Source organism: Acomys minous, assembly GCF_964271855.1.
Source record: "Acomys minous genome assembly, chromosome: 6".
Lineage (NCBI taxonomy): Eukaryota > Metazoa > Chordata > Mammalia > Rodentia > Muridae > Acomys > Acomys minous.
The window spans coordinates 80,271,019-80,296,784 of NC_140487.1; the positions used below are offsets into that span (position 1 = coordinate 80,271,019).

General features: G+C 43.5%; 1 protein-coding gene across 1 annotated transcript; it reads left to right on the forward strand.

Moving 5' to 3' along the window:
• Positions 1 to 6,150: 6,150 nt before the first annotated feature.
• Positions 6,151 to 17,267, forward strand: LEPROT (leptin receptor overlapping transcript). Its single transcript, XM_084784530.1, has 4 exons — positions 6,151 to 6,310; positions 9,952 to 10,027; positions 13,986 to 14,172; positions 15,731 to 17,267. The coding sequence occupies exons 1-4, from the start codon at positions 6,295 to 6,297 to the stop codon at positions 15,845 to 15,847; spliced, it is 396 nt and encodes a 131-aa protein (XP_084640656.1). The 5' UTR covers positions 6,151 to 6,294; the 3' UTR covers positions 15,848 to 17,267.
• Positions 17,268 to 25,766: the final 8,499 nt, after the last annotated feature.

Consider the following 25,766-nt stretch of genomic DNA (forward strand, 5'->3'; position numbering starts at 1 on the left):
CAAGTCAGTTGCCATGTTGGAAACACCAGATCAGAAAATATAGGTCAAGTCAAGAGCTTTTTTAAAAAAATTATTATTCTAAAAATAAACCATGCAGTTTATGGCATGGTGATATGTGTTGGTTTGAAATTAAAAGAATAACTTTAAATACTGATTTTTCCCCCTACTTAATATCTGTTATGTTGACAAATGCCTTAAACTCTGAGTCCTGATTTTATCATTTGCAAGATAGATTCTTCAAAGCTCCTCAGTAGAAGAATTAGGGACGATGTGTGTAAATTGTTATCATGCCACAGACTGTTTCAGTTGGGTATGGGTCCTTGGGAATGGGCGTTGGTGGACAAAGATAGGTGAAGTGACAAACAGACAAACCCAGGGGAAATTTGATCTGAGTGTATTTTGCAGGCAAGCAAGCTAGGCTTTTATACACATTTTTTTTAGAATGGGGAGTGTTTTTGTGGTTACATCTTTTCATACAATTCAAAATACAGGATGCAGAGTAATAATGTTATCATTAATCTTGAGTCATCATTTTTAAGTCATTAGATTGGTATCAGTATGCATGTGCCCTCTTTTTCAAAGGTCAAGGTTCTCTCATTATGCCAAACATTTGTGAGTTAAGACAGTTTTTTCTTAGCTCTTCTTGTCACTATCTGGAGCTTTCTTAGATACTTTATTTGTAAGTCATAATATAAACTATTAACTAATGATTAATCCTTAGCCATGTTTGTATTAACAAGTGGAACAGAACTTGGTGGTAAAATTGCCTGAATGACCCTTGGCTGCAGTCCCAAGTTAGGGCATCTCCTAGCAATGCAGTTACATTTGAAAAGTTCTGATATGAAAGTAAAAACAAAGGCAAAATGCTCCAAAACAAGAAGGCTGCAATCAGTTACTCCTGACAGGAACGTCAGACCTATTCCAGGAGGCTCTCCCTGGGTAGGGGTCGTCGCCTCGGGTTGTGCAGACTCCACTGGAGGGGTCGTGACATTATCACACAGATACTAGCCAATAACTATCACTACTGGATAACAAGACAGGGTGTAGCGCTGATGATATTAGAGCTGGAACTACAGGGAACCATCAGGTTTAAAACTGGGGCCAGGAATAGGAAAATCTGCTCGAAACATCTTGCCCCTTGGCACTTCTTCCTGTCTCCTTGGGGGAGGGGTGAAATCTGGGTGTGGAAAATGCCAGATGCTTATGGGTTCTGTAAACAGGATAGCTGTGGGCAAAGAGGGGAATCTATTTATTGATTTCTGTTAGTGTCATAACACGCTTCTGTTTATGACGCGCTGATCTTAGAGCCTGCTTTGGGGCAGACATGATACCTTGTTGGAATCTCACATGTATGGCAATGTAAGAGCTGGGGTTTGAGAAGGGTATTTTCTTTTCTTTTTTTTTTTTTGTATTTTTTTTCCTCCTTTATTAATTTATTCTTGTTACATCTCAATGGTTATCCCATCCCTTGTATCCTCCCATTCTTCCCTCCCTCCCATTTTCCCCTTATTCCCCTCCCCTATGACTGTTCCTGAGGGGGATTACCTCCCCCTGAACATGTTCATAGGGTATCAAGTCTCTTCTTGGTAACCTGCTGTCCTTCCTCTGAGTGCCACCAACTTTTTTTTTTAATTAATTTATTCATATTACATCTTGATTGTTAGCCCTTCCCCTGTTTCCTCCCATTCCTCCCTCCCTCCCACTTCCCCCCTTCTCCCCTCCCCTATGTCTGTGATTGAGGGAGACTTCTTCCCCCTATGTATGCTCTAAGATTATCGAGTCTCTTCTTGGTAACTTGCTATCCTTCTTCTGAGTGCCACCAGGCCTCCCCATCCAGGGGACATGGTCAGAAAAGGGGCACCAGAGTTCACGTGAGAATCAGATCTCACTCTCCACTCAACAGTGGAGAATATCGTGTTCGTCGGCTAGGTCTTGGTAGGGGTTCGAAGTTTACTGCCTATTTCTCCTTGGCTGGTGCCTTAGTTTGAGGAGGACCCCAGGACCCAGATCTGCCTGTCATAAAGTTCTTCTTGTAGGTTTCCAGGACCCTGTGGGTCCTATTATTTCCCCATTCTTCCATGCTACTCTCGCCTAAAGACTCAATAGGATGTCCTCTCCTCTGACCCACTTTCTTGGTAAGTAAGGTTTTTCATGGGATGTATCCCTTGGACTAGTGTTTTGATATAAGTGAGTATATACCGTTTGTCTCTTTTTGCTTCTGGGTGAACTCACTCATTATGATAATTTCTAGGTCAATTCATTTGTCCACAAATTTCGGGAATTCCTCGTTTTTAATAGCTGAGTAATACTCCATAGTGTAAATGTACCATAGTTTCTTAGTCCATTCTTCTACTAAGGGACATTTAGGCTGTTTCCATGTTCTGGCTATTGTGTATAAAGCAGCTATGAACATGGTTGAGCATATGTCCCTGTTGTGTGTTAGGGCATTTTCTGGGTATATTCCAAGGAGTGGGATAGCTGGGAGAAGGGTATTTTCTATGGAATAGGGAGAGGCGATAGTATTTATAGTAAACTTCCTTTACCAGTATGGCCTAATAATACTTATTATTAGGCCTATAATTATTGTTACAGCAGTATTTTCTAACCCGTTAGCAGTCAATCAAGACAAAGACACCTGTTATATTTTAAAATAGCCTTAATTAACTTGAGGCAGGGCAGATATTAATTCCCTAAATTATTTCCCATATGGAATATCTGTCCCAATCCCATGCCATCTGATTCTAAAAATTTCTCTTAAGCTACCTCCCATCCATAATCCCAAATACTTACTAATGTTCTTCATCTGGGCCAAGTCCTCCATCCACACTGGTCATGTGCTTCTCCTCCACCTCACCCATGATGGCACAACCTTCTTATCCTCTCCTCTCCTCAGGTCTCTCTCCTTCCAAGATGTCCCTCTCTCCCCCAACCAAGGAACCTCAGCCTCTCCCATTTGCCCTGCCCAGGTGTGATGGCCTTTTATTGGTCAAATAGGTTAGCATCTTAGGCGAGGTACAGGTTGGGCAGAGACAGCAAGCAGTAATTAGCATCAAAATACATCAGATCAACCTCAAACACACTTACTCATATTTGCCATGTCAGGCTTTAGAAAATGACGACAAACTGAAGATCCCAGAAGCAAAATTTCTCCCATTTCCCTTCTTCCTGTCTCTTATCCCTCTTTTCTAGGCAGATCGTAGAGACTAGAATTTATCTTTGCCAAGGCAGGTCATAGAAACCGGGCCCTTTCCCCAAGGCCAGACTTAAAACCCAAAGCTCCCTCAATCTCTTCCCCTTTGCCATAAGGGTTGGCCATCTGAAGCTCTCTCACCTTCTTTGATTGTAGAACACTACAAAAGGTTTCCCTTTTGGCCAGTTCCTGTTAGAACGCACTTCTTTTGACTCAGGGTATTTCTACATGGCTGTCAATGCTTCATCAAACCTACATGCAAGAACATACGGCACATACAGACCATAGAGTATTATTCAACCTGTAGGCTCCCATGCCATTTAAAACTATGATCAAATAAATGTTAATAATTTTTCTGTTATAATCTGTCTTTTGGTATAGTGGTATTGGCCATGAAACTTTATGAATGGGAAAGGAATCACTCCTTTTTTGCTCTTACATAACCAACCTTTGGGATATACTATAGGCAAGATACTGCTAAATGTGTGTGTGTGTGTGTGTGTGTGTGTGTGTGTGTGTGTGTGTAATATCAATGTATGTGTGTGTGAAATCAATGAACAGCTTTGAACCCCCTCTTAAGCATTAGGCATAACTTATTTCTCATCATTATCAATTCCTGCCTCCTTAGAGATAAGATCTACTGTGAGAAGAAAACAGGTATGATTAGCTGAATTGAGGGTTTCGGGGTTTGATCTCAGTTTTCCTGTTCCCTGGTCACTATTTGAGCCTTGGTTTTTCCCAGCTGTAAAGTGGAGATAATAAGATCCAGCTCATAGCGTTTGAGACTCGCGCCCCAGGAGGGGACATTAGGAGCCACTGTGAGGACTGTATTCTGGTTGTAGGCAGCGGGACACAGTGCAGGTCTTATGCTGTCCAGTAACTGGGGAGGAGCAGGTTGGTGTGAGATGTAGGTTCCGGTGCCTTTCTTCTTGTGGAAATGTGCAATTGGAAAGGAGAATGGTGTTTTTTTAAAGTGCAATATCTGGCAAAGGAAAAGTCTCTGTAAAGTGCTTGGTGAACTGAAAGTTAGCATGGCCAAAAGCAGAGAACTCTGCCTCAGATTTGTTCTGATTCCAAACATTACCCTGGGGCCAACATTCCTTCTTTTCTTCCTCCTTTTTTCCCCTCTTCTTAGCATTTTTTTCCCCAGTATTTTCTTGACAAGCCTTGGGGATTCACACTACACTGTTCTCTGATGTCAGTTTCTCTCAACTCATGGGGTTAGTCTCAGGGTGACAGAGGTGGCTTTGGCAAACCTTTCCACACAGCTTGGCAGGGACAAACTGGATGGTTGAGAAGGGCGGAAAATGGGATGTTTTACATTGTGTAATCTATCCACTTAAGGTGGGAACGCCTGCCTTCTGCCTAAAGTATCTCAGTGGCTATAAAGGAGGGGTTAAAAACCAGTTTGGCTGAACAAATTTTTGAGTGCCTTTACAAGTGCTGCAAGTCCCTCACTTTCACCAGGTGTATTGCCGGTGATTGCTGGCAGATGCCTGACAATGCAGACCCCATGGACACATAGTTTGTCCTGTACTCACTTCCTATGGTACAGTGGCATAACCAGTAATGGTTACAACATGAATAACAGTATAAAATTGAAAAAAGTTATATTGTAATAAGTATGTGTTTCTCAAAATCACATATTGTACACTAGATCTTAGCAATCTGTGCATAGATTTTTTTCTCTTATAAGTTTAGAACTTTCGAGTTTTTTTTTGTTTGTTTTTTGTTTTTTTGTTTTGTCTTTTATAACTTTGTCTAAAGAGCTGTTGGCACAATTCCTATCCTTTCTGTAGAGGTCTTGGACTGGAATGGTTCCTAAGATGAAGAAGAGTGAAGAAGGTAAGAATAAAATGGCTCTGGAGGAGTGAAAATTTGGTCTTAGTTACTTGCAGACTCGTGTTGCAAGAAATAGTTCTTTATTTAAGGACCCGGAGTCCTTCTGACCCAGAGTCTGTAATGACTGAAGGAGAAACGGACACGGTAGTTCACAGAAAATGTTAATGTAGCCATAAAGCTAGCAAATCTATACAAAAGTCAAAATCTTAGGAAGGGATGCCTCTTCGCCTGTTTCCTGGTGCTGCCATCCCCATCACTACTATCCCAACTACACAATCGCGGAAAAACACATTTGCACACTGGAAGAGTCGTCCTGGTTAGTGGGGGGTCTAGTCCTGAACTGAAGGTAATTTCTCCCCGTTCTTATCCCGCGCCCCGCCTTTTCCACCTGTTCTCTCAAGTAAGTTTTCTAGCAGCCAGCCAAGGTAATGGTGAGCATCTGGAATCGCCTCAGGCAGCATCTGGGCCCGAAATCACGACAATGAGGGAGGTCTGGTCCCTCATTGAGGGGCTGGGTTGGGACGTCTCAGGACTTCCAGGATCCCTGAGGAGTTAAAATTGAAGGGGTTACTCTGAGGTAATGAAAGTGAGAGGGGTGCTGAGACTCTCAGAGGAGTTCTGGGCCGGCGGACGAGCTGAGCAAGCTCGGTGACCGCTTGAATGAAGTCCTCAGGGACAGGAATTGAGACCAAACAGTCATGGATATAAGTGGCTGAGGCGAGACCCGCCCAACGATGTCGGGGTTCTGCAAGACAGGGGCGGGGCTCTGCGACCTGGAGGAGGAGTCCGCAAAGCAGGGGAGGGCGTTGACGAGGGAGCTCTCCGTGGGCTGGAGGCGGGGTTATGTGCCGGGGTGGGGCGGAACTGGGCCCCGCGGAGGAGGAGCTCGGAATGTCCGGGACCGGGACCCGTACAGGAAGTGCTGAGTGCCTGTGGGGCCGACTCCGGCCTAATTGGGTGTGTGAGGTTATGAGTGGCAGAACTCAAAGCCAGTAGAATTGAGAGCGAAGCCCAAGGATCAGGGGGCGGGACCTATTTTTGAGGCGTGGGTTCCGAGTTTTGTGGGTGGGGCACCACAAGATTAGGAGGCGGGACCTAGACGAAGGGCGGGGCTCCGTTGGTTAGGTGCAGAGCTAATGCTGTCAAGGGGCGGACCCTGTGGGGCGAGGCGGGCTGCGTATTCGAGCGCCGGCTCCGGCTAGTCTGGGTGGGGGCGGCTTGTGGAGAAAGCCGGAAGCAGCGACAGCCCCAGCTCCTGAGACATGGCGGGCGTTAAAGGTACTCCGCGACCCCCGCCCGCGGCTGGTGGGTGGGGCCGCTCCCGGTTCCGGGCGGTGCGGCAGGCAGCTGAGAGTGTGAGCGCAGGCCGACCCCGGCCTCCGGTGCGCTGCCGCGGTGTTTTTCGCGGAGCCTCTAAATGCTCGCGCCCACGCCAGCCAGACCCCAGGGGGGGCTTCCCTTGTGGGCTGTGCGTTCCACTGTCGCCCCCTGAGCGTCTCAGTTCCCCGTGGGTCACACCAGGGTCCCACATCCTCACCTTCCTGCCCTCCGCAGTTTCCTGTGCCTTATAGAGGAGCCTTTGTCTCCAGGATGGGTGTTGGAAACTTGGTCCTGTTGTTCCTTACGGTTTTCCCACTGGATAGAATTAATTCCGGGCTTGTGGCAGTAAAAAGGAACCAGAAATACTGTATTCCTCGCAAGCTTGAGACTGTTGGATTTTAGCAAGACTTCCTTGAATGTTTCCTTTACTCGTTTAACAGACTATTTGTGTTCTTGAATGGTGATAAAAGGGGATACCAAGGTTACCACCCTGATCTGTATGAATGCAGAGCAATGGGCGGCCGAGTGGGGACAAAGTTATTGAAAGGCTTCCTGTTTGGATTTCTGATCATCCGCACAGAGTAGACTAACTTGTCTCTGTGTTGGACTTTCTTTCTTAGAAAGCTGTCCACTAAGACCTCCCCACACAGTGTATATTCATATGGGTGCAGTATGGATTTGTCTGTGTGAGCAGCTAGTAACAGACGTAGCTGACCATTTCTGGAGGACTTCCCTATTCCGTATCAGTTGAGCAAACATGGCTTACTTGGGCAGTGTCCACTGTATACTATATTCACTTGAAAGCAGGGTAGAAAACATGAAAAATTGTGTCTCACTACTACTGAGTGTTTAGTTGTGACCAGAAAGTACAGAATAGTAACAGTAGTGTATGTATGAATGTGCTTGTGTTAAAAGGAACACAAGCTATGAAGCGGACAAGAACTTGGCAAAGTAAAAAATTTTCAGGTAATTCACCTGTTATTGGGTGACTAACTATACTGGAGATTTAGGATAAAAGATAAGTGAGAAATTTGTACTGAGTTGTTGGCTGCAAGTAGTCATATTACTATATAAGTAAATGAGGTGTGCTCAGACAGTTGGAAACAGATAATGTAGTGAAGTGATTCATGTCTCCAAAAGATGTTTAAGCTGTATCTGCCTGGGGGCAAATGAGGGCGTGACCTTATTTGCAAATAGCTGATGTTATCAACCTAAGGTAGAACTGCCTTGCATGAGATCCTTCAGATAAGAGGGACATTTGTATTTGGAGACCTACAGGGAAAGCCCCAAGTAAAGACAAAAGCAGAGGGCCACAAAATGGCTTAGTAGGTAGGAGAGGCACTTGCTGCCAAGCCTTAAGATCCGAGTTTGTTCCCTCGGACCTATATGATAGAAGGAGCGAACCAATGCTTACAAGTTGTCCTCTGACCTCCACTATGGTATGTGCCTATCAATAAATAGATAAACCTAAGGAAGTAATTTTAAAAAATGACAGAAATTGGAGTGGTGTGGCTGCAAGCCAAGCCATAGTACAGACTCCTGCAGCGCTGGGCATGAGGCAAGGACGGTCGCTTGTTCTCTACAGCCTACAGAGAGAGATTGGCCCAGCCAACACTTTGATTTCAGAAACCTAGCCTCCAGACCTGAGAGAATTAATGTCTCTTGCTTGGAGTAATCCAGTTTGTGGGGACCACTCTATGGGGAGAAGACAGAAGAGGCAATACTTCAGGTAAACCGCAGGGCTCTGTAAGGCTTGGGTTGAGACCCGAATACAGTCATATGCCTGGGGCAAGGGCCAGGACACAACACATCTTGTTCTCTTCTTTCTTGCAGGGTCTTGGAGACAGAGTGGGTTGGATTGAAGCTGGAGAAGTTAGAGGTCAGATTATAGTGAGTCTCCAGTGATAGGACAACTCACAGGCTCTGAACAAAAATGCAAAGGGTAGCACACACAAGCACCTAGTCACCTATGTGGAGGAAGGATCAGAAGATGCTCTGTGGGCAGCAGACAGGAAAGCATAACGCCTCCCCCCTCCCAAACAGCAGCACAAGAGTGCAAGAAAAGACAGTAGTTTTGAGTGAGGTTCTGGTTGGCTTTGGCTCTATGGGCACAGTAGTCCAGATTAGAAGTGGAGTCCTTAGGATCTGGTGTGGGCTGGAGCCTTGGATATGGCTTGGCCCTTGTACTAGGAGCTTTGGGTTGAATTCAGCTTTTCAGTGGTCATGTGTAAAGTGAAAAGGGGGTGGACTTGAATTGTTGGTTAACTCCTACTGAAATTAAGAAATGGCAGTAAGCTGGCAAGATGGCTCAGCAGGCAAAGGTGCTTGATATGCGTGCCTAGTAATCTCAGTTCAATGCCAGGAGCCCATGGGAAGGTGGGTTCACAAGATCACCCTCTGTACATGTGCTGTAGCAATATACCTCCCCCCACATAAAAAGAGGGAGTAGTAAGAGAATATGATTTCTGAACACACACACACACACACACACACACACACACACACACACACACACGGCTTGAGGGTATTGAGCAGAAATAAGATCGTGAACTTTCTGTTTTGTAACAGAAAGAAGAAGGCCTGCGGTTCACATGTAGGTTTCTGGCAGACAGACTGTTGGAGGTTGTCTGACACAAAAGAGGCCTAAGGCTACAAGGGAAAGGCCAGGCACTTTCTCAACTCACAGATGTTTGTCCATCAAAAATACCAGTTTAAGAGAAAAAGATACAAAAAATAGAAGCTCCTTCCTCCAACCCTGACATCTGTGCTCACCAGGTTTTCTGGAAGGCATATTGGTATCTTTCTGTTAAACAGCTCTTGAGCTGTGGAGGCAGGAGGATCTCAAGCTTGAAGCCAGCATGGACTACAGTGCTGTGAGACCCTCTTTAAAAAACAAAAAACAAAAAACAAGCAAACCCACAGGCCTCACTTCTTAAGATCATCTCATGAGGAATTATGATTTTAAATATATGCATTTAAAAGGTACACAGACATTCAGTTATATAGTAGTATTCATTTGATACTCAGATGTAACATCAGTTAATAATTGCTACATTTGCTAAATGTTTGACCCCCTCCTTAAATTGTGTATATATATACATACATACATATATACATACATACATATATATATATATATACATACATATATATATACACATACATACATACATACATATATATATATATATATAAAATATGTGGGTGTGCACATATCATGGCACACCTGTGGGGGTTAGGAGATAACCTGCAGGAGCTGTTTCTTCTTCTACCATGTGTGTCCAGGAGATTGAACTCGGGTCATCAGGCTTTGCAGCAAGTGCCTTTATCTGCTGAGCCAACTCCCAGCCCCTTATGCTTCTTTTAAAGTGAAAATGTGTTGTTGAGATACAGTCATATACCATAAACCCAACCTTTTTAAATGTAAACTTCTTTTGACTTTATTATATTTACAAGGTCTTTGTGCCATCATTGCTATCTATTCCCATGACCATTTGTCATCCTTTATAGACAAAGCTCTGTGCCTTTTAGTGGTTTCTGGACCCTCTACCCCTAAACAGTTGATTAGAACTTTTAACATTTAGTTGTGTTTTCCACAGCTCTTGTGGCACTATCCTTCAGCGGGGCAATTGGACTGACTTTTCTTATGCTGGGATGTGCCTTGGAAGACTATGGGTAAGTTGTTTGAAAAAGAAATTACGGTGTGTGTGTGTGGTGTCTGGAGGTGATGTGTCTTTCTCAGTCTCTTTTCTACTTTCTTTTTTTAGACCTTTGAGACAGAGTCTCTAAGTGAATTTGGAGCTTGCTCATTTGGCTAGACAGGACAACAAGCTATAGGATCCTCCTGCCTCTACCTCTCCAGTGCTGGAATTTCAGGTGTGCACCACTGCACCAGACTTTTTACTTGGATGCTAGGGACTGACTTCAGGTCTCTGTGTTTGCACAGCAAGCACTGCACCTCCTGAGCCATTTCCCCAGCTCTCAGAGGAACCTCTTTTTGTATCTTTGTAACTGCTACTGTCAGAGCCTGATCAGTGTAGCCTATGAAATCTAGATTAGGAATTCAGCCCCCTCAGACACCACTGTATTTTTATAGAGAAAAGCTCTTTTTAAAAAATGGATGTATTCATTTAAAAAACAGTTGTTAAGCCCTGAATCTGCAGCAGGTGGGCGTGTGAGAATGAGTCCTGTCCCCCGGAGCTTGCCGTTGCAGTCAGGAGGGAGAGACGGACAGTTGAGGCAACAAGAGTGCAGAGACAGTGGGGGACTTAGAGAGTGGACATGTGCATTTCTTGTGAGCCACGACTGGATAAACTGGAGTTTCTCTGCGTCACAGGCAAAGGGAATAGTCAGCAGCCTTCGTCCTACAACTGGCTAAAGGAGGATTAATGAAGCACGGAGAGCCAGCTCTTTGGGGTTTTGCGTGCCCCGTGGAGAAGGTTAGACTATGTGACCCAGACCCACAGGAGCTGGGAAGCTGAAAAGTGAGATAGGCAGGAGTGTGCTGACTGGGACCCTAAGTCAGGGAGAATCCTAAGGGACCTCTGTAATGGATGAAGCAAAATTGGGGCCTAGGGCAGTGGACATGGGAGGAAATGGACTATATAGGTGGCAGTAGGTTTTACTCACTGATGTCAGGGCTCAGGTGAGTTCCTGCTGGCTGCCCAGGTGAGGGGCTTGAACACCTTGACCTAAAACCTGTGACTAAGACCAGCTGGAGCCATTGCTGTTGCCTTTGTCTCAGGTTTTTCATTGCTGTGGTAAAACAGCATAACCAAAATTAACTTAAGGAAAAGAGGTTTATTTCAGTGTACAGTTGTAGTTCATTATGAAGGGAAGTCAAGTCAGGGCAGGAACTCAAGACAGGAACTGGAGGAGGCAGGCACTGAAGCAGAGTTGTGGAGGAATTCTGGTTACTAGCTTGCTCCTCATTCTTATAGATGCCAGGACCGCTTGCTTGGGGTGGCACCACATAGAGTGGGCCAGGGAACAAAGAAACAAAAAACCAAGAAGTCCCATAGACAAGTCTATAGGCCAGTGGTTCTCAACCTTCCTACTGCTGTGACCATTTAATACAGCTCCTCTTGTTGTGGTGACCCCTAACCATAAAATTATTTTGTTACTACGTCATAACTATAAATTTGCTACTACTATGAATTGTAGTATAAATATCTGATATGCAAGATAGCTGATATGCGACCCCCAAAGGGGTCATAACCCATAGACTGAGAACTGCTGCTGCAGTCTTCTGGAAGCCTTTCTCAAGTGAGCGTCCCTCTTCTCAGATGACTCCAGCCTGTGTCATGTTGACAAAAAACAAACCAGGAAAACATTGCTGAGGTCAAATCTACCATGGAGTTAGAAGTGATCACACAAATTGTTTAAACATGATGTAAGCAAAAACATCTGCCCAGAGTTTTCACAGCTATTACTGTATTCTCATTTAGGGATATGTTGTTCTCTTCCTGCCTGGAAAACCAAAGGCTGAGTAGGCACAACCTTGCTGATTGTACAGCAATCAATGGCAGATGTGGATGTGGCACTCTGCTCTGACTCTGCCATGGCATTGCCTGTCATTCCATGACTAATTAAATCCAGGTGTTTGGATTCCCTGTAACGTACCGTGTCTCCGTAAGATGAGAACAGCACACATTACTGCCATAATAAACAAACCCATTTTATGCCTCTGTGACAGTAACTTGAGGTTTTTGTCTGCATCAGCAGTTGGCAAACTGTTGGCTGTTTCTGTGGTTAAGGCTTTGTTGGGACCATCGTCACCACAGCGGCATAGTATAGTATAGAGGTGAGGCAGGGACCCATGGTCGCCCAACTACTAATGTTTTCTGTTTGGTCCCTTACAGAAAAGTTTGCCAGTCTATGGCCTTCCCATTTAGTAAATAATGCTACATTTAATGTTTAAATTTTCCACACTAGAAGCCCTTTTGTCGAAGGCTTACTTTGCATGGGGACAGTCTCCTATATTTGGTGCCTCAGAAAGATGCCACAGTATTCCAGTGAGAGTGCAGGGCTCTTTGCTGAGAGACACCAGGTGACAGTTAGGTCCCTTCTCGGTAGCTTGCTTTCTCACTGACTTTGTCCTGACATCACCCAGGAGCCCTGTGCAGCAGCACTTTCTGCTGGTTTCTGGAACATATGCTAATAATCTCTGCAGTTTCAAATGAAACCCACCCGTTGTTTCCATCCCAAGTGGGCTTGCTGAAGGACATTCCCTTCTTGCTTCTTGGTTATGTCCCTGACTTCCTACATCTGTGGCTTCATCCCAGCCTGCTCAGGATACTTGCTGTGTGCGTGGATCTGCATGTGACTTCCTACATCTGTGGCTTCATCCCAGCCTGCTCAGGATACTTGCTGTATGCGTGGATCTGCATGACTGTAGTTTGAAGATGTGTGACTGTGTCATTGTTTTTTGCTTTTAATGGGTGCTGCTTAATGGCAGCAAGGATGTTAGATTATTTTGAAAGTATTTATAGGGAAAACAGTTGGAAATTCAGTGGCAATTTTTAGCAGGTGGTTTTGCCCCTTTATGTCAGATAATACTTGTAAGCTACTGTAATAAAGGTGGAGTTGGGTGCATCTAGTGAGCAAATGTGCATTTTCATTCCTTCCATTCTACCCCCGCCCCCATCAACAAGTACAAATGGAACATCCCATTCTAGGCTCTGTAGATAAATGGAGATTGGCTAAGACAAATCTCATCTCTGTTCTGATGAGCAGGGAGGTACCAAATGGTGCTGTGCAGAAAGCTAGAAAGGGGTGTGGCAGGCGAGAATCCCCTGAGGTCACCTTCAGGAAGGGATCTCCCAGCCGAGACTGCAGTGAGTGAAAAGAGCCCAAGGCAGGTTTGAGACCAGAGTGTGCAAGGAGCAGGGTAAGGCTGCACTGGCTACAGGTTAAGAGCCTGAGGGTGGGGCGGCCCAGAAAGAGTACAGGAAACTAAAGCAGCAGCCAGGAAGCCTCATTTGTGTCTCGTTTCAAGCCATTGGAAGCTTTCATGCATACAAGCTCTCAAAACATCTTCCTGAAGCTAGCCCGTGTAAGCCACTGAACTATGTTCTGTAGGGAAAGCAGAGGTAGCCTTTTAGCATCCCGTCCTTAGAACGGCTGCTCAGGGCCAGAGATACAGCTCAGTAGTAGAGCACTTGACTAGCGTGTACAAAGCCCTGGGTTTAGTGCCCAGTACCACAAAAACCTGCAGATCTGTAATATAAAAAAAACCCTATGTTTCTCAGTACTTGGGAGGCAGAGGCAGGTGGATTGCTGAGTTTGAGGCCTGCTTGGTCTATAAAGCGAGTCTAGGACAGTCAAGGCTATACAGAGAAACCCTGTCTTGAAAAACCAAACCCAAAACAAACAAACAAACAAAAACAAAACCCCTATGTTTTTCTGTCATACACTATATACTTGTTTCTTAGCATAATATAAGCTGCATATGTATTAGTGAAGAAGTAATATTTTTCTAACTATATCAGTATCTGATAGAAATATTGTGTTTTAATATTCACAATTGATTAATAGTTTTACTTAGTCAGAATAGTGATGTTGAAACAATAATGTGCCTTTGAGTTAATTAACTGAGTTAATGTAATTTCTCTTTTGGGTTCACTGGTGGCAGTGTTTACTGGCCCTTGTTCGTCTTGATTTTCTACGTCATCTCCCCCATCCCCTACTTCATCGCCAAAAGGGTCACGTATGACTCTGATGCGACCAGCAGTGCCTGTCGGGAACTGGCGTATTTCTTCACCACTGGGATTGTTGTTTCTGCCTTTGGATTTCCTGTTATTCTTGCTCGCGTGGCTGTGGTGAGTTTTTTTTTTTTTTTTTTAAGTTTTACTTGGCTGTCGGGATTTGTTTCAGAGGCCTGTGTCTGAGACCCCAGGTTCATTTTCATTGTTTCATCTTTCCTTAGAGCTAGCTGTAGTTTTTGTTTCTCTCTCCTATGGAGATTTATCAGTGTCCCTGTCATATTTTCAGAATGCTTTCTTTGTTTCTCTTATACCTTTTAGTCAAGCCATGTGACTTGTTGCTTTTCCATATTAAACTTTTCTCTTCAATCATTCTTAGATTCCTGCCTCTTACACCATGGGGCAACCCATTGAGACAATACAAACAGTGCTTTCCCAGTCAGAACATAAAGGGCATATCAAAGTGACACCAGGGACTGACTTCTCAGGAACTCTAGGATATACTGAGGTAGTCTGAGGAATTATCTAGTGAGTGACATATCCACACCCACTGTGGGCTCTTTTATTTTTTATTTTAGACTGGAAAATAAACATTGTATTATGACTTATTTAATTTCTTGATGTTCTCTGACTCTTTTTTGTTTTTATTTTGCCAACCTTACCTTGGGTATCAGATATGTACAATCTTGCTTATTCATCCAGCATTAAATTACCTTAGAGATATTTGCTGTTTATGAAATGCTGTCAGCACTCAGAGAACATGAGGATGGCCTGATGAGGGTGTTTGCTAAAGTACAGTATATATGGAGAGGAGAGCTGATAAGAATACCATAGGAGTACCAAGAAGAGAGAAACGCCAGCCTTGCTTCACATGGGCCTCTAAGACCAAATAGGGTTCTGATTAGAGATGGCTGTTGGGATGGCACCCAAGGGTGAAAATGGAGCGTGGGAAGTAAAGCACAGCGCAATATGATAAAGCAAATGGGAGGTGCTGAGAGTAAGCCCAGAAAGGTCACTGTAGCCTGCTGAGTCACAGCCCCTAACGCTGCATCGTCGGCTTGAACTTTACTTAAGCTTAAGGAACGTGGATGTTTAAATGTTTGTTCCTATTTTCAGCATGGCGGGCTTGTTTGGGGAAGAAGCTTTCCTGGTGTTTCTGTTTGTTAACTTGAAGCAAAAAGGAAAAAATGCCCACCAGAGGGCGCTCTCATCCCTACTGTGCCTCCATAGGCCCATCTGCTCAGCTGAAATGCCTTTCATTTGAATGCACATTAGTGTTTAAAGTGTGTTTTGCCTAGAAAAGAAGCAAACAGATGCCCAACTTCCAATTTCTGTTCTCTGTGGAAGAGGTAGATGCATGGGGAAGTATTTGCACCTAATGTTGTAATTTGATCATAGATAATCTTGCTACATGGGCTTTGCTTGAGGCAGTTTACTGTCAGCTAAAACCAAGTAGAGACATGTCTCATAGGGACATGTTAAAGATGATGCTAGGCGTAATTAACACGCCTTGTGGGATCAGTTAACATGACCGAGAGGTAATGTCCTCCACCCAGGACATCACTCAGCCTCTCAGCAGCCTTGTGTCATGGTTCTGTGGGGGTTTGGTGCAAAGAATAAGAGCTTCACAAAGAATAGAATGTGAAGAAGATGTAACCCTTTTCTTGTGTTTCAGATCAAGTGGGGAGCCTGTGGTCTTGTGCTGGCTGGCAATGCTGTCATTTTCCTCACAATTCAAGGCTTTTTCCTCGTCTTTGGAAGAGGAGATGATTTCAGTTGGGAACAGTGGTAGCACTTCATTCTGATGGAAAGCGTTGAGTTTCTTAGAATTTGTACTGTACGTATATGTGTGCGCATGTGGTGTTTTCTTACAGATTTTAATATGCTGAGTTTTTTATACCTTTATATCACGATCATCTTAGGGAAGATGTTGTAAACAGAAGATGAATTTTATTCCTAGCAGACAGATCACTCCATTGACTGAAAGTGAATTATTTTTATCTTCTGGTTCTCAGAAAACCTGTTACCATGGTCTTGTAGACAGCTGCTCTCTAACCCAGGGTGTCTAAACCTTTTGCTTTGGGATGTACCCGAGTAATGAGAAACACCGGGACAGATCTCTTATAGTCCAGACAGAACTGGTGTTCTCTCCACAGCGTCGACTCATCTTGAGGGAGTTTGATCCGTTCAAAGCATCAGCATCTATGGGCCTATCTGAGATGCGGATCCAAAGCCCCCGTGATGGGGTGCATTTGATGAGACTGCACACCTCTCTTGTGCATGTTGAAGCGTGAGAAGCGTTGTCATAGAGGAAGGACATCGCTCCCTTGTCTTCTCCCTGGCACACCCACTCACCCTCTCTGTGTGTAGCATGCTCATTTGCCCCACCCCCCAAATTTACCTGCCCCATCTTGAGAATGAATTCAGATCGTTGGTGTTTGTAAAATGTTTAAACATGTAATATTTGTGTTGTTTCTCAAAGGCAATGGCTGTTTGCACAGAATATGTTGCAGAATAACCAAAAAGCCCCTCTGGAGTGCAAGGAAAAAAACTGGGCTGCAACTGGTCCCTGCTTTAAGTGGAGGGGAGGATAGACAATTCTTTGAAATGCCCTTTAAAACCTTATACTTCCCCTGTACCTTGCCAATGTGCCCCCTCCCCCTCCTCAGCATTCTCATCTGCCCTGGTTGGTCGCTCTGGCCATTCCTGACGGGTATGAGACTCAAGAGCAAGCAGAGGAAGAGGGCTTTATCGAATTTACACAGTGCACTTTGTGTCCTTTTGAACTTGATGGAAACACAGGGATCCATGCCATGTTGATTCTTATAAACAAATTTTCTAGCTCATATTTTTTATGAAGTGAAAACTACAACCACCTAATCAGGATGCCATCAGTGGTGTTTAGTCACTGATGCTGGCAGCCAGTGAGTGTAGAGAACTCTCCTTTGAGGCTGTGGTCTGAGCAATCAGCACCCATGGCCTGGCCTGCTGTGATGCTGGGACCAGTGGATGAGTGGACAGTGGACAGTGTGCAATGTTACTTTTTGGCCTTGTACATGACATTATGTTTTCAACATTTTGTGTACATACAGAATTGTTAATGTCATTTCTAGTATTTACATTAGAAAAGTTATTTAGATACTTGATCATTTTAAGCAGCATTTTTAATCATGACACTTGCTATTGTAATAAACTTGATTTTTAACACTGAAGGAGAGTTGAATTTCATAAGTCTTTAATCTCAATTTACCTTGCTTAAAAGATGAGTGACAATTTCTTGACTCTTTGGAATGGGCAGTTTTGAGCAGTAATCCTGGCTTAGAATGGTAGTGGTAACTTCTGCGGTCTCGTTTTAAATGCTGTAATAACTTTTTTTTTCCCTCAGATGGCAAAGCCATCAATTTATCTGTTTTTGGAAGTGTCCTGATTGTTTATGTACATTTTAAATAACCACGATAATTTTAATATAGAAGCTTAAAGTGTTACTCGCCCCCTCCCTTTTCTCTTTTTAAAACAGGGTCTTTCTCAGTAGGCCAGGCTACCCTCAAGCTCACGTGACACTTCTGCCTTGCCCTCCCAAGTGAGTATTGTGAGTAGAAGCACAGACACAGATTTTCTAGAATGATGAGAGGTATTTGATAGAGAATATATGAGAGGCTGGAGAGAAAGCTCAGTGGTTAAGAGCTCTTGCTGCTCTTTAGAGGACCTGGGTTCAGTTCCCAGCACCCACCATCGGTTGACTCACAGTAGTAATTCCAAGGGATCTAATGCCTGAAGGCTCTGTGGGCACATGCACGCACACACACACATGCACATATATGCATAAAATAAGTAAATAAATCTTTAAAAAAGTATTTGAAGTGATAGATTATGAGATTTGTTAGGAATCTAAAAAGGGGAAAATGTATTACACCGTGCCAAGTATTATAAACAATAAATGTTAGCCATATAGTAATATTTAGTACATTTTTTTTCTTGGTCACAATGGTGGGTGTCTTTTTTTCCTTCTAAGAAGTACCCATCCTTATATTGTAGAATGTATTTAAAAATTCATAGCATATCAAATACATTGTAAATTTGAGAAGACACTTCAAAGACTTGCCCACAAGTAAGCATTCTCATGACAGGACTAACACATTGCAGCAGCAGCAAGCTTAGAGAGAATGGGACACTCTCCCACAGCCCTGTCACTGTGAATGGAGGGCAGGTAAACTGTGCTGGTCCTGATCTGTGACATTGAAGGTCCCTACTTAAGTGTGAAACAGGTCTTTTTGAGGAAAGACAGTGGGAGTTTCCACTTCTTTTCTTCAGAACAAGGCTCTTCTTTGCTTTTCTCTCTGCCTCCTCATACCCATGTTATCGAGGCACCTTCCTGTTTCACCAACTTCCTCTTCGAACCAGGAATCTTCTTCCTACCCTGCCCTTCCTCCCGCCCCCTTCCTCCCACCTCCCAGGTCCTTCCTACTTCAACTTCACCCACTCCTTCTCCTCCCCATTAACCGGCTTTCTAGGTACAGCCAATAATCATGTGCTGTTGAAACTCTTCTGGTTCAGTTTCTTCACAGAGGGAATGGATGCCTTCTGTTTCCCTACCCCCTTCTGAAGCTGGTGTTGATACCAGCAGGTACCCTGTATGCTGCAGCTCTGTGCTTGTGAGCGTGCCTCCTGACACACTGCTTAGTCACAGGAAGAAGAACAAGCTGCCATGCTGTGGAGAGAAGCATGAGAATGTCGGGGGCGGGACCGCCCATCCCTTCCTCAGGCCAGTGTTCTCAGTTGTTTACATGTTCATAGATGTTTATGTGATCCCTACTAAGGAGCCCATGTGTATACTTACAGACCTTCAGAAATTTACCTCTCAGTGGACTCCTCGCTGAGGACTTTTCCATGAGCTGAAATGTTTCATTATGTTAATGAGACCTCTGTACTCTCAAAGCAGTGCTCAGGTGATGTCACAAAAATGTGCTTTCTCATAGATTACTAAATTAAATTTTGTGTCCTAATAGAACCGAAATGTTTATGATACTAGCATTTTCCAGGTATAGTAATTAGTTGTAACCTGGACATATTATTCTGTAGATGAATGTAACCTGTGATTCTAACCTCTCTATTTTGCCTTGAGAATTCCTTTACTTGCAGCAGTCCTGGCTTATGAGTTGTGTGGTTTGCTTTCAGTGGCCAGGCTGCAAGGGTAGAGCAATGGTGTGTACCACCCAACTACGATGCCAGAGACCCCAAGTCTGCTTGTAGGTGCAGGACCTGTGATAAAAACGAGCACTATTCAAGTCAAACTTGTCACTTAACACTTCAACTGAGGCTTCTATGCACATTAATAAATTGAAAAGATTTTGTTGTGCTCTGGGATCCATTATATTTGGGAAAGGGACCAGAAGATTTGTTTTACAGTGCTTTTGTCTGCATAATCTTAGTGTAAATGGGACTGTCTGTGATCTGCTCTTACAGTGGTTGAAGAGGAGCTGTCCTTGTATCGGGAGCAATGCCTGCCTGGAAGGAATCCATTACAGCTGTATTGGGGGCAGATGAGTGGCAAGGTTAATCTGTGCTGTATTGAAGGGGTGGAGAAATGCATCAGTGGGTAAAGAGCTTGCTACCAAAGTGTGAGAATAGAGTTCAGACTCTTGGCACCCACATAAAAAGCTGGGTAGGCATGGTGACCTCCCAGCAGTGCTAGGACTTGGGATCCTTGAGACAGGATGGTTAGCTAGACTAGCTGAATTAGGAAGTGGAGAGCAGTAGAGAAGGACTGACATAGGCTTTGGTCTCCACGTGTACCCCACACATCTGTGTCTACATAGATGCATGTATACATGCAAATGTGAGTGTGCGCGCACACACGCAGTATGCTGTGTTAGAAAAGGCACACACAAATCTGCAGTGACATGGAAGGAACTACTGGTCCTCATGTTCTGTACTTCAGGGAAGATCTCATCTGATGTTTACAAGAGGGTTTAGGCAGCTAGTTCACAAGAAGTTATTTGTGGTATCACATCGGTTGTATACTAGAAGCAGGCAATGGTAACCTAAGTAAAAAATGTCCCCAAGAAAACCAATAGGTGACCATTTTGAAAGAACTGTCCATCCTTAGCACTGGGAATACAGGCCAGGTGGTGAAGGAGAGATAAACCTGTTTTTGTTATGATCCCAAGTGTGGGATCGTAACAGTCTTGTGGGAATAGGTGAGGTTAATCCACTAGAAGACAAACCACTTTATGCGGGAGCTCAGTTGTTGCCAGCTGAAAAGATCCCATGAACAGACTCTGGAGGGGATATATAAATGAGCCCAGAACTGGGGATGGGGGCCTTTGTATACTTGGGATAGTTTTGGCTGTTCATTGCTCCACTTCAAGATGGTCCTAGAGAGAACTGCTCGAGGGAAGGCTTCGGGACTCTGGGCTCCTGCTGAAGTTCCGGGTTCTGGTTACTCCAGGTTCCAGCAGAAGAAATCCTCTTGGCAACGCCAGGAGAATCATTCCTCGGAACTGATATCCTTACAGTTTTGTTATTCTTTAATCCTCTTTTCCTATTGTTTCGGTTAGTTGGCTTATAAGGGATGTACGCTCCGTTTATAAGTTCATAATAAAATATATTGGTTAAGATAATTGAGCCAACAAGGTGGGAGTCTTCAAACTGTTTTCTGGAGCACAGCACACTTCGGAGACTGCAATGTGTCCTTTCAATGTGACTGTCAGAAACGGATGCTATGGCACTTCTCATGCTTCCAAATTAGTGGATAATAAATGTATCCATTAATATTTCTTTCTCAGAATAATTAAAACAGGAGTGCTGATAATTATGCAATTATTAATTACCAGTGCTTTGGCTAAAGTTTCTGTCTCAACACTTTTCATTCCCTTTGTGTCACCAAGTCTACCAAGTTTAACAATTCTTAGAGCTCTCCCTAAACACAACTACAATTCTCTAGCATTTTTTATTACAGAACAACCTGTACTCCAACAAGCCAGGTTTGGGCCACCTACCTTCTCCTGTACCCTGCTTCTTAGGTTTTTTGAACCAAGGTCTCAGTATGGAGCTCTGGCTCTTTTGGAATTCACCATATTGACTAGGGTGACTTCAAACTCCCTGAGATCCTTCTGCCACTGTCACCTGAGTGCTGGGATTAAAGGTGTGCACCACCATATCCAATATGGATAATAAGCCAATTAAAAGAGCCAAATAAACAGTGAAATGTAAAAATAAAACTAAGAGGAAGAGAAGAGACAGGGAGGGAGTTGATGGAGGGAGGATGAATTTAGTAAGTAGGGCTACATTGGGAAGAGAGACAAAGATAACGTTTTGGATTAAGTATCCAGGTCTATGCATAATTCAAGTTTGGTCAACCTGTGGTTGTGTCCATTACTGTGTCTGTTCCAGTCTCTTCCCGGGGAAGCCTGGCAAGTTACCAGTACTCGGTGAGTGAAGTCTCTCAGGAGCGCTCCCTCTGGTTGGAGCTGTATAACCCGTAAGGAGTTAACCACAGTGGAACCTTTCCTACTCCACACTCACAGCGCTGTCTCATTGTACTGTTGCTGTGACAAAACACCATGACCTACTCAACCTATAGAAAATTTTATTTGAGTTCATAGTTCCTCAGGGTTAGGGTCCTAATGGTGGGGACAATAGGGCAGGAGGCAGCAGACATGGTAGCTGGAGCTGGAAGCTGAGAGCTGTGTAGGACTCCTATCTCACGCATATCTCAAACTACAAGCATGAAGCAGAGGGAACTGGAAATGGCCTGTGACTTTGAAATTTCAACTCCTGCTCCCAGTGACACAGTGCTTCCTGCAAGACTTCCCCGAACACCGTCCCTGACTGGGGACTGAGTATTCATGCATTTGAGTCCATGGGGGACATTTTCACTCAAACCACCACACTTGTCTTTACCTTTTATAGGCACATGACACACAGTTCTATTTCTAGGGCAGAGTGCTCTGTCCCCCAGAATTGTACATACAGCTGGCAGTCTTAGTGTGCAACATTCAAAAGTCAAGCTCTTGAGTCTCCTTAAGCTTCTAGTTTCTTGGGCCAGAAGACTTGAAGTGTGTGGAAGTGTCTCACGTTAGACAATTCACTCTCTAAAAATATGCAATCCATTAATTTTTGAATATTCAAAGAAGTGCAACCACCACCTCTAATTTCAGCATGTGTTCATTATCCCACAGGAAATTGGCATACACATTCACAGTCACCTTTTTCCCTTCCCCACCCCTTGCAACTCTAGGAAATTCTTTGGCTCTGGAGCCTGTTTTTCTAGGTAATTGGCACACAGTAGGTCTGGGAGAGCATCCATATATTGCACCTCCAGATTCAGGTGGGGTTGGGGGCACTTATCTGGTGTCTCTCACCATAGCAGAGTAGCTTAGATATTTTGATATGTAATTCTCAAAGTGGACACCCTCAAGGGCCGTCTACATTTATTTACACAGTACTTTCCAGAGGCTGTCTAAAAAGCACCCCTTGTGGCTGCTAATGGGATATATTCTAGAATATTCTGGTTTGTTTGTTTGTTTTAGAAATTTCTAAAGTTCATGTGCATGTTAAAATGTGCATTTTTAGAGTTGGGCATGGTGGCGCATGCCTTTAATCCCAGCACTCCAGAGGCAGAGGCAGGTGGATGCTGTGAGTTTGAGGCCAGCCTGGTCTACAAAGCGAGTCCAGGACAGCCAAGGCTACACAGAGAGACCTTGTCTCGAAAAAAACAAACAAACAAAAAACAAACAAATAAAAAAACCACCCCATATTTAGAAATTGCCTTGTTTTTCACTTAGTCTCCCTCCCTTGCTCTTTTCCAGTTATACCTGTTATAATATCTGCAAACCCATTATCCTAACAAGTGGCTATTAGAAAATTCCCCCAAACAAGTTGAAAAACAAAATAGCCCCTGAATTGCTGTTATGGTTTGAATATGAAGTGTTCTCCACAGACCCATAGTGCGAACAATTTGTTCCCAGCTTGTGGTGCTATTTTGGGAGGCTGGGGAAACTTTAGGGGGTAAGGTCAACCTGGAGGATAGGGTCACTTAGCATGGGTCTTTGCAGTGTTTTACCTCAGGCCCCTTCTCTCTGCTTCCTGCCCTTCATGATGTGATCAGCTTCAGTAGCACTTCTGCACCAGCAGGCCCAGAAACTCCAGAGCCAAGTCACCAGGGACTGGCCTTCTGAAACTAAGCTGAATAGCAACATAGAAAGTAAACAGTGCAGTTAGGAGGTGACAGTAGGCGCTAGTGGGGACACTGGTCAGATTATGGTCACACAAGAGAAGAGAGGTCTGGGAAGCCACACATAGTGGCACATACTGGTAATCCCAGCATTTGTGAAGCTGAGTCATTAAAATCATGCCCAGTGTGGGCAACATACTATTATATACGGCAACTTCGTACAACTGACCTGTCAAGAAAATAAAGATGAAGTGGCCAACACAAAATGGACTCCTTTCTGGGGAGGAGTAGGCTTTTTAGTTTTCTTCCTTTCTTGTCTTTTTTTTTTTAAAAGTGTAGTTTTTCAAGATGCTTTCTATGTGTAGCTATAGCTGTCCTGAACTCAGGCTGGCTTCAAACTCACTGCCTGCCTCTGCCTCCAGGCATTAAAGGCATGTACCACTATCACCCAGCTTATTTATTGTCTTATTGGTTTGTTTGTTTGAGTTTCTTCTTTTGAAAGAGAGATTGGGTGAGTAGTGAGGTAGAGAGGAGCTGGGGAGGGGAAAGAATATAGTCAAAATATATTGTATGAAAATATTTTTTAAAAAACTAAAATTCTTCTACATTTTCCCCTTCTTTCTTTCTCTATTCAGATTAGTTTGTGAATCTATCCCTGACCCCAAAGCAAAGAATCAAAACATGTTTCTGACAGCATGAATGTTGTAGGTATGTACAGAACCCAGAGGGTACTTGCTGACATTTCTAGGTCCTTATGTCCCAGAACAAAGAATTTGATGAGCAGTATATGGGTAGTGATAGAAATAGAGACAAGGTTATTAGGAAAAAAAAAAGTCCCCTGAGCTTCCACTGTCTGGGTCACTTCTCTGCCTGCCTTCCTAAGGAGGCCTACTGGCCTCAAGAACATCCAGGTTAGACCCTTCACCACCAATCCCTTGCCAGGTCCCTCTGGGACACAATATCAGTGAGCTGTGCTCTGTCTCCTGAGTCCCATTGTCCAGGTCACAAATCTGCCTCCCTACCTGAAGAGGCTTCAGAAACATTCAGGAGCCCTGGTGGCACCAGGAGTAGCCAAGTGGCCAGCTGGCACAAGGGACAACCAGATGTCTAAAGGCCAGCATAAGAACACAATCAACAAGCACGAAAGCAATATGGTACCACTAGAGCCCAGCTATCCTACAACAAGTCCTGGACATCCTAACAAAGCAAAGCACAGGAAAATGACCTTAAATCCAACCTTATAAATATTGGAGAGGCCTTAAAAGAAGAAATTAATAAATCCCTTAAAGAAATAACAGAAAATACAATCAAACAGGTGAAGGAAATGAATAAAACCATTCAAACCTTAAAAAAACAAACAGAAATAAGCAAGCAAGCAAAACATTGAGGGAATCCTGGAGATGAAAAACCTAGGGAAGAAAACAAGAACTGAAGGCCGGGCATGGTGGTGCACACCTTTAATCCCAGCACTTGGGAGGCAGAAGCAGGCAGATTGCTGTGAGTTCGAGACCAGCCTGATCTACAAAGCGAGTCCAGGACAGCCAAGGCTAATACAGAGAAACCCTCTCTCAAAACAAAAAAAACAAAAAACAAAAAAAACAAAAAAAAACAAAAAAACCCAAAAAAACAAAAACAAAAACAAAACCGAAAAAACCAAAACAAAAAAACAAACAAAACAAACAAAACAAAAACAAGAAAACAAGAACTACAGATATAGTCATCACCAACAGAATACAAGAGATGGAAGAGAGGATCTCAGGCATAGAAGATACAATTGAAGAAATTGCTATTATGTTGGTCAAAGAAAATGTTAAATCTAAAAAGATCCTGATGCAAAACATAAAAAAATAATCTGTGACACTATTAAAAGTCCAAACCTAAGAATAATAGGAATAGAAATATTCCTATTTTCATATTTTCAACAAAATCATAGAAAAAAATTCCCCAAACTAAAGAAAGTTATGTCTATGAACATACAAGAGGTTTACAGGACACCAGATAGATTAGATCAGAAAAGAAAATCCTGCCTCATAATAATCAAAACACTAAATGTACATAATAAATAGAGAATGTTAAAAGCTACAAGGGAAAAAGGCCAAGTAACAGATAAAGGCAGACCTATCAGAATTACACCAACTTCTCAATGGAGACTCTAAAAGCCAGAAGAGCCTGGGCAGATGTCTTACAGACTCTAAGAGACCACAGATGTCAGCCCAGACTACTATACCAAGCAAAACTTTCAATCAAAATAGATGGACAAAAACAAGATATTCTATGACAAAACCAAATTTAAACACTATCTATGTCCAGCTCTACAGAAGATACTAGAAGGAAAATCCCAAACCAAGAAGCCTAACTACACCTGAGAAAACACAGGCAATAAATAAACTTACACCAACAAAACCAAAAGATGGGACACACACACCACCACCATCAAAATAACAGGAATTAACAATAATTGGTCATTAATATCTCTCAACATCAATGGACTCAATTCTATAATAAAAAGACACAGGCTAATAGAATGGATGTGAAA

Excerpts from the sequence above, each read along its gene's own strand:
- LEPROT (XM_084784530.1), top strand. Across the intron at positions 10,028-13,985 it reads TGTGCCTTGGAAGACTATGG|TGTTTACTGGCCCTTGTTCG; the intron begins GTAAGTTGTTTG and ends CACTGGTGGCAG. Across the intron at positions 14,173-15,730 it reads TTCTTGCTCGCGTGGCTGTG|ATCAAGTGGGGAGCCTGTGG; the intron begins GTGAGTTTTTTT and ends CTTGTGTTTCAG.